The sequence below is a fragment of the Eumetopias jubatus genome, unplaced genomic scaffold, assembly GCF_037043125.1.
Source record: "Eumetopias jubatus isolate StellerSeaLion01/CBP00866 unplaced genomic scaffold, mEumJub1_p1.0 scaffold_4, whole genome shotgun sequence".
NCBI classification, from domain to species: Eukaryota; Metazoa; Chordata; class Mammalia; order Carnivora; family Otariidae; genus Eumetopias; species Eumetopias jubatus.
In genome coordinates, this window is record NW_028274810.1 from 151,763,297 (window position 1) to 151,779,239 (window position 15,943).

At 38.2% G+C, this 15,943-nt stretch overlaps 1 protein-coding gene across 1 annotated transcript in view; it reads right to left on the reverse strand.

The window, feature by feature from the left end:
* The window catches only part of SLC26A7 (solute carrier family 26 member 7), a 106,372-nt gene that overhangs the window by 21,961 nt on the left and 68,468 nt on the right, over positions 1 to 15,943 (reverse strand). The window contains exons 8-10 of the mRNA XM_028112116.2: positions 14,288 to 14,401; positions 5,848 to 5,925; positions 4,769 to 4,864 (exon numbers count right to left, since the gene is read on the reverse strand). Coding sequence (XP_027967917.1) covers positions 4,769 to 4,864; positions 5,848 to 5,925; positions 14,288 to 14,401 — 288 coding nt within the window. The remainder of the gene's footprint in view (positions 1 to 4,768; positions 4,865 to 5,847; positions 5,926 to 14,287; positions 14,402 to 15,943) is intronic.

Consider the following 15,943-nt stretch of genomic DNA (forward strand, 5'->3'; position numbering starts at 1 on the left):
TTTGTTAACTCCCAGGCTCCTATTTTTTTCATTATGTGTCCCCACTTGATCCCTCCTCTATTAGCACTCACAGCCCCTAAACACAAGCTAACCCCAAAGCTGACCTCAAGTAGGAAATACATAAACACATAAACCCCTACACATTTGAGCAGCTACTCAATCACTTCACCTCTTCCTGATCTGTTCTGGTGATTGATATACATTATTATATTTCTAAAGATGTGAACTCTCTTCCCACTGTTCAGTTACTCAAACTCAGCTCTGAGCCCATGGTCTCCATTTTGGATTCCTATTTCCTCATTACCTCAGACAGGGTTTTGATCTACAGCTCAAAGTGAAATCATTATTAAACTATAAACAATTTAAAGAAATAAAAATTTCTAACTTTTCATGTGATGACCGCTTATATGATTTTTTTAAACTTTCAACCTTCAAATTATTTTACATATATACACATCTTTGGTAACTTCACTTCCACGATATTTTAGGTATATTCTATCTATTGAGTAATCTGGACATATTCTGTCTACTGGGTAATATAACCTATATCCAAAAAAGTCTGTGCAATATTCTCACTATAAATGCTATGCCCAGATTGTATCCCAATCATCCATGGCTTCTCACTGTTGAATTCCTTAGCAACTAAGAAAGACCTGTCCACTTCAACCTTAGGAGGCTTTGTCAAGCTAAATCTAACACCTCATTCAACCATCATTCATCTGTTAGATCCATGTCATCTTTCTCAACCATACTTTTTGCCCACACCATACTATTTACTCCAAATTTTCAACTATCATCTCTATATAGGATACTACCAAGTCTGAGCTATTAAACCATTTTTCAAACTGTCTACCAATATCTTCAAACTCAAATGCAAACTCATTAACTTCACCCCAAAATCTCCCCTTCCTTCAATGTTCTCTTTCAGTTTTAACACTAATATTCTTCAAGACGCTACAATCAGAAACCGTGGAATTATATTTACTATTTCTCTTTTTTCATCTACTTGTCCAATCATTTCCTATCAACTATTAATTTAAAAAACATCTCAAACCATACCCCCTTCTCAATTCATTGAGAATGCCCTAGTTCACACTTTACTATGGCTTGCCTAGACTATTCTGACAGCCTCCTATTTAATTACCTGCTTTTGTTATCAGCACTGTAAGCTACTTGCTATATTGCTATAGGATTACCTTTTTAAGTATAGATTTAGATAGGATATTAAAGGCACTTTTACTCTACTACCTTCTATTGAAATCCATCCAAAACAATATAAAAAATGAATATATAGGGAGGAAAACCCAGATTCAATGAAACAAGAACATGGTCGCAACTCCTAACTACAAAATATGGTGTAGATTTGCCAAATACTGTGACATTTGTAAGATATCAAGGAGGACACTGGAAGTCAACACATTTACCCTCAAATTTCAATCAATTACAGATTTCTTCATGAATGTCACAGTTTTTAACAATCTATATAATAATTTTCTGATAAGAGTTCTAAGCTCTGGGGCGCCTGGGTGGCTCAGTCGTTAAGCGTCTGCCTTTGGCTCAGGTCATGATCTCAGGGCTCTAGGATCGAGCCCCACAGCAGGCTCCCTGCTCAGCGGGAAGCCTGCTTCTCCCTCTCCCACTCTCCCTGCTTTTGTTCCCTCTCTTGCTGTGTCTCTCTCTGTCAAATAAATAAATAAAATCTTAAAAAAAAAAAAAGAGTTCTAAGTTCTTGGGGGAATGGTGGGCCACCAGAGAAGAAGGAAATGTACCCATATGATACTTATTTTATACCATAGAAAGAAGAGCAGTAAAATGTAATGCCAGTTGTCTCACTTACAACCTAGCTTCCTAAAAAGGAGACTGACAGAGATGAAGCAAATGAAGAACGGAGAGAAGACAGCAAGTGTCAGGTCACAAGAGAGCCTGTGATTGTGAGGTTTTGTTTCAACAAGACAAATCTCCTGATGATATACCTAAATCAGAGCTGTGGGCTACTCCATCTCAGTTCCTACCTCTTGCCCTCCCCACATTATTTTTCAGCAAATAACTAGGTCTACTAAAAATGCATTATAGTCATAAAAGAATCAGTAAGGGACTTATTCATAGAAATGGGGAAGGAAACAAAATAACAAAACAGAGACAGGGGATAGGTTTAGACATATAATAGGCAATATAACCCCCCAAATACACACAAACCCTCAAAAATAGATGTGAAGATTCAAAGAAGGAAAACTATATTTTAAAATAGGAAAACTGAAAGAGATTTAAAAAAACAAGCTGGAAGAATATAGAAAAGAATGTGGATGGAAATAAAAACATTATAGAGATAAAAGCCATATTTAAAGCTAAAAAAAAAAAAAGAGAGTGAGAAAGAGAGAGAGAGAGAATAACAACTAGAAATCCATAACAGAGATACAGTAAATAGTCCAGAAAAACCACACACATGCTTCCAAAAATAATCATAGAAAATGTATAGATACAAAGAAAGACAAAATAAAGTCAAGAAATACATAATTCATTAAAAGAACATATAGATTTGAAAAAATACTCAGAGATGTATTAGAAGAAAAATTTTGTATGTAATCCTTAATTCTGAGATCAAAAGGATGCATCTCTCTCATAGAAACTTGATGCTGGGTGTTCAACCACAGGAAATATTCTCCTGTTATTACCAAACATCATGGGCAAGAAAGAACTTCACTGAACATTCATGCAGAAAAACTAATTCACATAAAATAACAAAAAAAAAATCATGTTGAGCTGTGATTTCTCTGTCTTATCCCTCAATACCTGAAGATAGTGCCAAGTCCCAAAAGTCCTGTGGGAAAACGTTTTAGACTCAGCCAAAAACTTCCTTCTAGTATGGAAAAAAAACAAACCGACGTGTAGATATTTTTACCATCAGCACCTCAGGGAATATAAAACACATAAGCATTTCTTGAAAAACAACTTGATGATGACATACAGAAAACAAAGAGATGAATTGAAATAAGTAACTTGGGAATGAGAACCTGTATTTAAAAGGAAAAAAAAAACCCTAAAGGTAACCACTAAATGCATTTAAACAATCTTCTGTGTTCTATAACTGAATGACATCATCTTCCTGCAATGACGTTCCTAACCAGAAACTTAGAAGTAGTTCTAGACTGATGCACTTTATATGATGAATTGGTGGTGAGGACAAATTAATGCAATCTCTCAAATATTTCTCAACTCTATTTCTTCCTCTTGAACTTCTTGGTCTCTGTTGTGTTCCAGGCCTTCCTCACTTATTTGTCTGACCACTAAAGGAGTTTCATCCATCTTCCCCAAATTACTCAAGTGACCCTTCTGATACATAAATCTTATTCCTATTTCTCCTTTTGGTGATGTCTCACTGCCTTCAGAATGAAGTCTAGTCTTCTTTATAGGACATGAGCAACCTTCCCAAGTCCAACTCATTCTTAACTTTTGCAACTCCATTTGTTACTACTCCCACCCTCACATTAGATGTTCTACCCATCATTTCCTGGAAGAAGCTTTCCCTGACATCACTCCCCTTCCAATATGGTAAGGTGCTCCCTCTTATGTAATTAATGAGTTCCTTAGAAATACCTTTATCGTAGGGTTATCAAATAGCTTGTTCAATAAGTCTGCATCCTCTAATTTCTCTATTTCCATGTGCTACCTCACACATAGTACCTTAAAAAAGTCATGATCCTCCAGGAGTCTGACTAATTTTAACCCTTTGGCCTGCCTATCAAATACTGTTCCTTCAAGTCTCAGTTCAAATTTCAGCTCTGCTGTCAGACTCTTTCATATGGACCCAGTCCAAATTAAATGCTCCAGCCTCCATTTTTTTCCCCTAAGCTTGTACTTTTGCTTCCAGGTCATATTGTATCATGCCTTGCATAATAAGTTGATGTGTCTATGTCTGCTTCCTGCACAAATATAAGTGTCTGGAGGGGACAAATAGTTCTTTATTTATCTTTGCATTCCCCATGGCACCCAGTCCTGTACTTTGGTAGGGTAATACTGAGCCTTGGGAGAAGTATTATGAAAATAGGCACCAACACAAATAATCCTGAGCAAAGAATCTGAAGGAGGGGAAATATATAGATAATTGCATTTCAATAAGGTGAATGTCATAATAGAGCTAAACAGAGGGTACTTATGAAATACTTTACCCATACTGGAAAGGGAAAGTATTTTGGATGTTCCCGCATAGATACATTTCTCTAGAATAAGTATGTTAAACATTTCTGTTAGTAGAAGCCACACTTGATCATTGTTCAGTAAAATTTAATCTCTTGCTGGCAACATTCTATTAACATAATGCTCCTCTCAATGTAACCCCTTCAAAACTAAATTCATGAGACTTTATAAGGAATATGGTCACTGTTAATATGTTCAACCTATATTAATGCAACACATTTCTTAGCAATTAATGATGGTTTTTCATACTTGTTCTATTAGTGTGTACCTCCTTGATGAGCTTCATTTCCAGGATCAATTCATAATGGAAACTGAGAATCCCCAATCCATTCAAGTTAGCTAGCATTTCATTAAAAGTTCTCAAACAACACATCAGTCAAAATTTGACAAAATTCCATTTCTGTTTCTTATAAAGACATTTTATATTTTAATGTCTTTATTAAGAGTTTGAAAAAAATAAACGGTAGCTAGTCTCAAGTGGCAAAACTATTTTCTGCAAATAAAAATATTAAAGTTGATTTTGCAATACATGTTAAAGCCAAAGAAAGAAATTTTAGGTCAAATTTCTACTTACCCAATCGATTTTATCCACATTCCAATATTTTTTTAAGTCCCGAAACTGTATTAGCATTCCCTTCAGTCCCACGACAATAATACTTGCAAGAACACACTACAAACAGGAAATAAGTTGGTGAAGAGGTAAGATAAAGATTTTAATCTGAATTTATGTCTTTGTTTTTAAAGTACTTACTAGAGAAAAGCAATCACTATTTAGAAGACTAAAGCAATATTCATTTTGTTTAGAACTAACCTATTATTGTACTTTAGGAATATAATATCAATTCTAGAAAATCACAACCTAAAATTTATGCCATTGTAAAATACAAGGAAGAAAAAAAGAAAAGTAATGAATTATAAGGGTTCATGTTATAAAGCTAAATGTCCTCTTAACTTTAAAATAATTATCCACTGCCATCTGAAGTTTGTTACAAAAAATTAAATATTTATATTATGTATTTCTTTATAATTGCCTTCAACACCAATTATCTGGTTTCACCTGAAGATATGTATAACTCTCCTGAAAAGTGAACTTGATTATTGGAAGAACCTGCTGTGGAAATGACTGATTCTCACTATATGAATGAAGATTTAGAACAAGACAGGATTGAGATGGTCTCTGGCTCTCTGAAGACCAGGATCTTACTTGGGTCACTTTGGTGCCCCAGGCTTATGAAAAGGACACTGCTGTTCTGTGTCACTTTGTATAAAGATATCAATATCATTTTGTTCCCTGCTCCCTTGCCCTACCCACATTTTTCTAACAGTCCAAGTTCTGATAAAATTCTTCCAAAGTCTGTGTCTTATACCAGAGATTGCCCAGTTCCACCCTCCTAACGAGCACAGAATAAATCTAATTCCACAATGCCATTTTTACACATGGGTATAAGAAACACAAAAGACAGTCAAGGTCCCTTCCCATTCCTTCCCTACAAATGTGGTCTCTGATCACCACCCCCTCCATTCAATCATTACCTCTGTCACATGGTTTTCAGATGTAGGGCCATTGAGGTTACTCTTCTACGACATTTTAATATACAGTGATTTCATTTAAAGTAAAGTTAAAAAGTAGATAATGAAAAAGTACTACTGTACCATGGGCAGCCAGGAAAGCAAAGGTCCTACTGAATAGATGACTATCAGGACAAGAATGCAAGATATTAAACAAGCCACCTGTAAAATACAAGACAGATGAGAAAGCAAGCCTTGAACATTATTATTCCAAAGTTATAGGGGGAAATAAAATTCTTAGTTCATCTTGATTATAAGAGACCAAATGTTGGTGCATGATTGTTAAATTGCATAGACTACCATTATCTATATTTTGCAGCTGAGGGAACCCAAACATGACAGCTGACAAATTGGCACAATCAAATTAAGTCAGTGATGGGAGAAAAGCAATTCCACACAAAGAAATAGGACACCATCAACTTTTATCACACATCACAGAAATGGCTTTTTTTGTTTAATAGTGAAAGTGACATTTCAATTAAAAGTCTGTTAGCCTGTTGTTGTTCAGCTTGACTCTCCTCATTTCCTAGCGAGTTGTTTGAATAATAACTGAATATGCAGCTTAGGGTTTTTCTCCGGCTGATGAAAAATTTCCACTGAAGCACTTACTCTCTTTGGAGTTCTTTGTTAGGAAGGGTTCTAGTATGAAGCAGTGATATGGGATTATAGGAGCAGTCTCTGCAGTGAAGTAAACTTAACTTTATTAATCCTGAAGAGTCATTAGTATCCTGTCCCAACCAACTCAACCTGCTGACAAAAGGCAGTTCAGAACACCTGACTCCTAGCTATGCTCCACTTGTTGGAGAACCTGATTCCACATAAGCAAATGTGCATGACTTAGTAAAAACATTTAGCTAAACTGTCAGCCTAAGGAGAGAAAAGAGGGCTTCACAGGACCACAGAGATGCTCAGATATCATTATGGAGATAGCAAGTGAATCAGGATCTAGTAGGATGGCTAAAATTAAAAATAAATATGTAAACAATTATCAATATCAAAGGTTGGCATGGACTCAAAGCAAGTGGAGTTGCCAGACATTGCTGGTGGGGATGCAGTAGAGTACAACCACTTTGAAAGGAGTTTGACAGTTTCTTATGAAGTTATGCATACACTTACATTTGTCCCAGAACTACCTAACAGAAATGAAAACATATGCCCATGCAAATACCTATATGTAAATATTTACAGCAGCTTTATTCATAAACACTAAAAACTATAACTGAAATATCCACCCACTTGGTGAATAGATAAGCAAATTGTGGTACATCCATACAACAGAATATTACTCAGCAACAAATAAAAAGAACAGACTATTGATATATGCAACAGCATGGATGAAACTCAAAACCATTAACCTGAGTGAAAGTAGACACAGGTTCCTCTCATATTTAGTGGAACTCATCTCTAGCATTCCCCAGCATATAAAGAGGAAAAAATCCTTTTATGGGAAACAAGTCATTAGGAAACTAAAATCACTTATAAAACAAGTCATAGTATACCAAACTGTTACGGTGATCATTTAGGAATAACTGGCGACTTTACGTAAGAATTTTTAAACAACAAATTATGTCTGACATTCCACTAGGCTGGAGAAAGCCCAGTGTCAAAGAGCAGCAGATCATAGGATTCATTCAGATAGCTCAGTAAGTGAAGTATGTTTATGGAAAGAAAGGAATACCGAATGCAAAGGTTTATTTATTTCATGACAAAGGATAATGAATGGCATGCACCCCTTTTGTGGGACTCTTCACTCAATTCACTTACAAGTGAAATGTCACTTTCACTATTAAATGTACTTAAAAAAAACTTCGCAGATAGGAACTTTGGACAGCTACAGTCTAAACTCCTTTGGAAGGGTTTGAGGCACAAGGAGGCCAAGTGACTTGTCCAAGGTCATAGAGTTTGGGAATTAGAAGGCATATGGATTATGAGCCAAAATGGGACCCATAAAGCCAAACGTATTTTAAGGTTCCTAAATATCTTATAATACACGGAAACTGTTATAGAAATCACAACCTAACTGAATAATTTTATTTTAAAACATTAAACTACAACTACCTTTGGACTTTTCTCTAACATTTAACTGACCTTTTGTTTACATGATGCTTTGTAGGTACATCAACAATTGTGCACTCACTGAACTACAATTTCAGTCCTTGTCAAAATAAGTCAAGAACTAAATGGATGTTACTTCCAAAGGTGACAAACTATGGGTGAAAAAGATTATTTGTGTACCTTCAATGGTAAGTCACATAATGAAATAGACCATATAAGCAAATGGCTTAACTACTTCAAAGCACTTGCCTCATCCCTGTTGATGCTCTAGTTCAAAAGATAATTGTATCTAATTGGACAAGAAGTATCAGTTCTGCCCAGTGTATCTATTCCTCAGGCATAAAAATCAGTAATATAATAGTTTCTGCCCTCGATGCTCTCAAAATACTGACATTCATTGTGTCCTCAATCAAGACCCCCAGATGCTGAGATGCAGATTTGTAAAAAATCTTTGAGATCCAAAGCCATCATTCATAGATGGCCAACTCGGTAACTGTGCAACATGGTTGAACAGCGATCAGATATTTGCAGTGCCATCCCAGACTTCTCTAACTTCAGGTTTCTGGAATAACACAGTTGAGCTATATTTTCAAGTATTACCCAGTTTCTGAATATCTGTTACTCTGCATATGAAATGCTGCTTTTTATATATCTCTGATCTACCAAGAGAAATATTTTAAAGGCAAGTTGCAACCAAAACAAGAGAGAACCTTGTTCTTTTTTTTTTTTTTAAGATTTATTTATTCATTTGAGAGAGAGAGAGAAAGAGTACGCTGGGGGAGGGGCACACAGGAAAAGAGAGAAAAAGAGAATCTCAAGCAGACCATCTACACTAAGCGCAGAGCCCGATGCAGGGCGCAATGTCATAACCCCAAGATCTGGACCCAAGCCAAAACCAAGAGTTGGGTGCTCAACCAACTGTGCCCCCAAGGCGCCCCCCCTTGTTACTCTCTTTCAAACTTCAGAAAACAAATGCCACCTAAGTGCCCTCTTCTTAATGAGTTTCAGTTTGGCTTACACTGTTAACCAGTAATGAAAAGCGTTCGCACCCTTAGTTATGCACAGGGCAAACACTGTCTAGGTATTTTACTCTTCGTCACCTCTTTCCATGTCATATGAACTAAATGGCTAGAGTTTTTTTGCTCTAAAATCTAACTACTCATATTGAGTTAATTCTGCATAAAGGATAATGGAATCGGCAGTTTCTTCTTTTACATTACTATATGTCTGGTATATGTTGTACGTTGCTTACAAAGATGATTCCGCATTCATGTTACCCATACCTATATAGAGAGAGACGCCTGGAGGAAGGGTGAGGTGCCAGCCATTTCCCTCCTAAATGGGTGCTAAAGAATGCAAAGTCGGTCGACTTTGTGCACAGCTTTGTGGAAAGTGCTGGAATGGCAAAAGTGGAAAGGGCAGCAGGAGAGAGAGAGGATACTGAGTAACTACGGCTAGAGTTAAGAAGCTTTAAAGAAGTTGGAAGCAATAAGCCAAATTTGAAAGACTCAAAGAATACAACTTGGCAAATCAGAGCCTAGAGGCAGCTCTCAGGGTTGCAGAAAAACTTCCGGCTGTGACCAAGCTTCGCGGGCAGCCGATGCAGCCTTTCATCCTTCATGAGAGGTTATGCCTCCCAAACTGCCTGCACAGCACCAGGATATCTGCTCTGTTGGAAGCAAAGGGAAGCGCGTAGGGGATAGAACCCCCGGGCACACTGCACTCCCTCCCATATTACCATGCCTCAGAGGGAAGGACAGAAGGAAGACCTGCAACACTTACTTCTTCATGCTCTATGTCTAGGCAGCACCAAGACCTTCTTATTCCTAGATACCCATGCTCAGCATGTCACATCTTAAGGGAATCACTGTAAAAAGGGTTTCTACGTGTGGAGGACAGAAATGTATTGGCCTTGAGGCGCCTGGGTGGCTCAGTTGGTTAAGCAGCTGCCTTCAGCTCAGGTCATGGTTCTGGGGTCCTGGGATCGAGCCCCACATCAGGCTCCCTGCTTGGCGGGAAGCCTGCTTCTCCCTCTCCCACTCCCCCTGCCTGTGTTCCCTTTCTCGCTGTCTCTCTCTCTCTATTAAATAAATGAATAAAATCTTAAAAAAAAAAAAGAAAGACATGTATTGGCCTCTTGGGCACCTGGGTGTCTCAGTCGGTTAAGCTTCTGACTCTTGATTTCCGCTCAGGTCATGGTCTCAGGATCCTGGGATTGAGCCCCATGCGTGGGCTCCATGCTCAATGAGGAGTCTGCTTGAGGTTCTTGCTCCCTCTCCCTCTGCACCTCCCCCACCCCACTCTCTCTTGCTCGTGGGCTCTCTCTCAAATAAATAAATAAAATCTTCAAAAAAAAAAAGAAGGAAAGAAATATCTTGGTCTCTGACCACGGCACTTGGGATTAAATGATTAGTATCTTTTCTTATTTCAATTCAAACATTTCAATTTAATTTTCAATTTTCACTGAAAGCTTTACCACCAATGCTCTTGTATGTAAAATGTTCCTAAATGGACTAATATAGCCACATGTAGCTCTTGGGCATTGGAGATGTGGATGGTCCATCTTAAGATAGGCTGGAAATGTAAAATACACACCAGATTTTGAAGTCTTAGTACAAAAAGAAAATAAAATATATCATTGACAATTCTTAGATAGATTCTTTGTCGAAATAATATTTTGACTATATTGGGTAAATCAAATGTATTATTAAAATAATTTTAGCAGCTTCTGCTTTTTAAAATATGACAACTAAAACATTTAAATTACCTATGTGGCTCCTACACATTTCTACTGAACAGTACTTTCCTAAGGTCTGTGATCCTAAGCCTGGTTTCAAGTGGGATTTTCCTGACTTCAAACATACTGTATTAAGTCCCAATAAAAGCTGCATGGCTTCACCTGTCCCTTTTAATGTCAGCAAAACCCACTAGTTTTATCATTATCAGATACTTTCATTTCATTCATTCTTATCACACATAGTTAACTGAACACCTACCATGTGCTGAGTCCTGGGCTAGACACTGAGGATGCCGTGAACCAAAGCAGACAGGGGCCCTGTTTTCTAAGAGCCTCAGTCAAGGGTAGAAGGCAGGCTTCAATCATATAAATCACACTGATGAACGTTAAATGTGCAGCAGAGCTAAGGACCCTGAAGAGAAGAACAGTTGTGCCAGAAGGGGCAGTGGGATCCGAAGGATGGGAGGAGTTATCTTAAAGGGTAAGCGGAGGCAGCCACGACAGAAGCCATGACAATTGCCCACAGGAGGGAAGAAGCATCATGGGCCCGAGGGCTGGGACAGAGGAAGAGGAGAGTCTAAGATTAGGCTGTAGAAGGAAACACTCAGCACCTTGTAGGTAACGTAAAGGCGTGAATTCTAAGACATATGCAAAGCCTTTTAAGGGCTTTAGGAGGAAATAGTAAGTTCATATTTACATTTGAAAATGGTAACTTTCTACAGAAATACCAATAATATTTCCAAATAGGAAAGATTCCGTTGCTGAAATAATTAACAATGGAAGGTGGTTCCCACTGCTCCTTTAATTACTTGTCATTAGCCTGAAAGTTAAGAGCTCTGAGGTCTTCTAGATTAATTTACCGGGGATAACTCGTTCCTAAAAGAGACAGAGCCATTTAAGGGGTTGTTGTGTGAAGTCTTGTCACACAGAAAACGGGTTTCACAAATAGCCTATTTAAAACAAAACTTTTGGGGCGCCTGGGGAGCTCAGTCGTTAGGCGTCTGCCTTCGGCGCAGGTCATGATCCCAGTGTCCTGGGATCGAGCCCCACATTGGGCTCCCTGCTCGGCGGGAAGCCTGCTTCTCCGTCTCCCACTCCCACTGCTCGTGTTCCTGTTCTCACTGTGTCTCTCTGTCAAATAAATAAATAAAATCTTAAAAAAAAAAAAACTTTTAAGACTTGGCTTCCCCACGTGCCTTCTTCAAGTCATGTCAGTTATCAGTTATACCCACATATCATAGGTCTAAAACAACTTCCATGGGAAAGCATCCTCAATCTGGGTATACCCATTAAATCAGATTCCTTCTCTATTCAATATAATGGGAATTGTTGAACTGATTAGTGACCATCCCAACAAGCAATATAATGGGAACTGTTGAACTGATTAGTGACCATCCCAACATCCCAACAGCATGAAAATACTCTCCTGCTGAGCTTTGTTTCTCTGACCTTGTGTTTTGTTAGATTTCTGTCATTTCTTCTGAAGTCTAGGATAAAACACCATGCAGAAAATAACTCTCAAAGGTCATTAGAAGAGTTCTGTTGCTCTTATCATTCAAACATGTGGCCCGCACAACAGAGAAAGCGGCCCCTCCATCCCCACCCTATTAGTCGAACACATGTATGTCCAACTAGAATGGTAAAAAAAAAATCCAAGATTTAAAAATAATGTTTTCTCAATGTATTTTCCCCTTAGACATTCAATCTTTAAAATTACAAAGATTAATGAGACAGTTTTGTTACTACGAAAATAGTAATTGGAAAAGTAGTAAATGCCTAAGGAAACTCCAGGTCTGATACACACTTAGGTGGAAGACATCTCACATTCCAACCTTCTCTCGTCCATGTGATGGATGAAGATGTTAACCTGTTCATCATCCCCAGCAAGTTGGAGGGGCAACTTGGAATAGAAACTGTCTTACTGCATCACAATCAAACCGGGATGTTTTAATATTAAATGTCAAACAAAAGGTTCTGGAAAGATTTTATCGTAATAAAAATATTTAACAATAATAATAATGCCATCAATGATCATTGTTAACATCGAAGGATTATTTATTTAGTGCTCAGGCTATGGGCAAACTAAGCCATGTATTAACTCATATAATCCCTATAACAAATACTTTACCAGCCAAGTCCAGTTAGGCTAGAGAGGTCAAGTTACCTGTGTTAAGTCACTCAACTGCTAGTGATGGAGCCAGACTACAAGCCCAGGCTCTGGTATGCCCTTAGCCAATTTCTTTATTTATCTAGGCTGAACACGAAGAGAGGAAATCGAATATACTCCCCCCTTGTGAGAAACCAGGTGGAAACTACTATAGAATCCTAGAATTTTATAGATAGAAGTGTCTTCAGAGTCGGGGATGATACTGAGTAAGTACACTACGTGTTAAACATTCAGATTTAGCCCCCAAACACTTGAGAGTCCAGTTTGCGAGTGTTCATGCCGGTTCACATGATAAACCTATGCTTGAAGTCACTAGCTGCATAAAAGCTAATCAAACTGTCATGTAAAACAAGGTTGAATGAGGACGTCACAGCTCAGCTCATGAGTTGTGGCAATTATCTCTGAAATTATTATACATTCAGAATTTGTTGCTGCTTCCTTTCTGCTTCACGGTACGTTCATCAGTAATTTTATTAGTTACTTCTATGCTATATTTTAATTTCCATTTACCCATCTTTCTCTTGCCACTTGCCCCCAAGGTCAAGAACCATATCTTTTTCAAATTTATTCTTCTACAACCCCCCCAAATGACTTAATATAAAGTAGACCCCTAATAAATGTTTGAATCATCACATAAAATGTTTTATAAATTCTCATTCAATTCCAATGCTAATAAATGTGAATTGTTTTATTAATGATTAGCTGTTAATATTAATTTCTTATAATAACATCTGCATAAATTTTTGTGTCTGAAACAGTACTTAAAAGTGTTTGAGGTTGAGGTTGATCTATTTGGGTTCAAATCCCAGCTCTGCCGCTCATGAGCTCTGTGACCTGGGTAAGTTATTTTAACCCTCTTTTCCTCAACTCTTTCATGTGGAAGCTGAGGATAATAATTATACCTCCTCCATAGAGTTGCCTACAGGTTAAAAGAGTCCATTTATATAAAAAGTATGACATACTCCATATATGCCTCACCAACGCTCCCACCATCATCATCATCAAAACAACGTCTTCATTATCACCACTGTCTGCCTACCGGTACCCAGCATAATACCCGGTATATACCAGGCTCTCAACAAATGTTGAATTGATTTAAGTTCCTAAAAATATATAATTGTTTCCTTAACCTAAAATGTGCACAGACGACTTATCACTCCTGTATATACCTGTACATCTCTATAGACAGAAATGTCAGCGTCAAGGACAGATTTTTACATATAATATTTAATTTTATTTAAAGGAAATGAACAAGAATGGAAAATTTTCAAATTGTTTAGATTAGCAAAACACAAAATCAGCAGCACCACTAGAGGGAGCTTTACTCAAAGATTGCCAACAATAACCCAGGCACTAGCAGGACTTCTGTCTGCTCGCTGCGTCAACTGGGCTTCTGGAAGGATCATTCGTAAGAAAGAGAGAGAAATAGACTTTCTTGAAACTAGTTAAAAAAAAATTTAAGGAGTGAAAATATTTTCAGGACTTTAGAGAGGAGCTCAATTTTCCCCCTTCCCAAGAAGGAGAGCAACCAGCAGTTTTTTGGTCCATTCTAACAATGAAGTTACCTGTGTCTTCGCCCCTGTGCTGTACAGACCAGCAGTCCTTCCCATGGCGGCAGCACTTGGTATGCAGAAGAAAAATGAAGGGATCACATTGCTGAGGCCATGGGCCAAAAATTCCTACAAGATTGATAATAAGAGAATATATTACTTAATCACAATCAACTTTTGGAGACCACAGGGACATCCTGTCAAAGGATGAGGCTTTTTTGCGTTCAAGTTCTGTTCTCCCCATTTGTTGTGACTTAACCATTATTTAAAAAAAAAAAAAATAGCTAACGTTTATTGAGTGCTTACAACAAGCCAGAAACTGTTCTAAGCATTTAATGCTCATAATCACCTTCCTTGGAAGTACTCCCACCACTCCACCAGTGACCTCCACAATGCTAAATCCAGTGGTTATTTCTTACCTACCTGGCCTAAAAGTCGCCTCTGAGATAGTTGCTCACTTCCTCCTCCTTAAAGGTTCCTTCTAGGTCCTTCTAGGACCTCACACCCTCCTGTCTTCCTCCTACCTCCCTGGCTGCCATTTCTCCATTTTCTTTATGGTTCCTCCTCATCTAACCAATCACAAATATTGGACCACTTCTCTCTCTGATCTTAGCTACCCAAATGCACGTTGACAACTCTCAAATTTACATCTCTAGCCTGGGCCATTCTTCTGTACTTCAGACTCATATGGCCAACCTGCTACTTAGCATCTCCATGTGGATGGCTGACAGGTAACCCAAACTTAACCAAACTGGGTTATTGCTCTCTAACATCCCTAACCAGGTCCTCCCACATTCTTCCCCACCTCAAGTTCCAGTTGCTTAGACCAAAAGCATTAGAGATATTTTTTACTCCTTCCCCTTTTCCCAGATGGTATCCACATTCAATCCAGAATCCGTATACTTCTCATCTCCTGCAGTGTTATATCCCGGTCCAAGTCATCAAATGTCACCTGGATTATTGCAAAAGGCTCCTGATGTTTTCCTGCATCTACTGTTGCCAATAAACAAAACAGGCAAAAATTCCTACCCTCAGAGAGCTAGCACTCTAGTGAGCAAATGCTGACAGTAAACAAGAATAATACAAAAAGCAAAGCAGAGAAGGGAGTGGAAAAATCTGGGTTTAGGATTTTAGTTTACCAAGGAAGGCCTTCCTGAGAAGGGAACATTTGAATAAAAGAGGCATGAAGATATCTGAGAAAACAGAGTTCTTGGCAAAGGGAGCATCAAGTACAAATGTCCTGAGCCAGAAACATGATTAGTGAGGCCAGGGTAAAGCAAGGCAGTAAGTGTGGCAAAGACAGAGTGTAAAGGGATATGAGATCACAGAGGACAGGGATGGTGGCAGGTCGTGTAGGGCCCTGTAAGCTTTGGAAAAGAGGCATTTTATCTGCACATGATGGGAAGCCACCGGAAGGGTTTGAGATGAGGAACGACATGGTCTGTGTCATATACCACTGCATCCCTTATTCCTAGACCAGTGTCTGGTACATGGTAGAGCTCAATACACATCTGTTAAATGAATAAATCTGGTTTTTTTTCACAGATGACAAAACAGGGCACAGAACCAATTAAGGGCACATAGTGTCCGAGTGAGATTTAGACACAGGTAATGAGCCATTCATAACCACTATTCCACATCTACCTCTGCAGACCTGTGCAGGCATGTAGG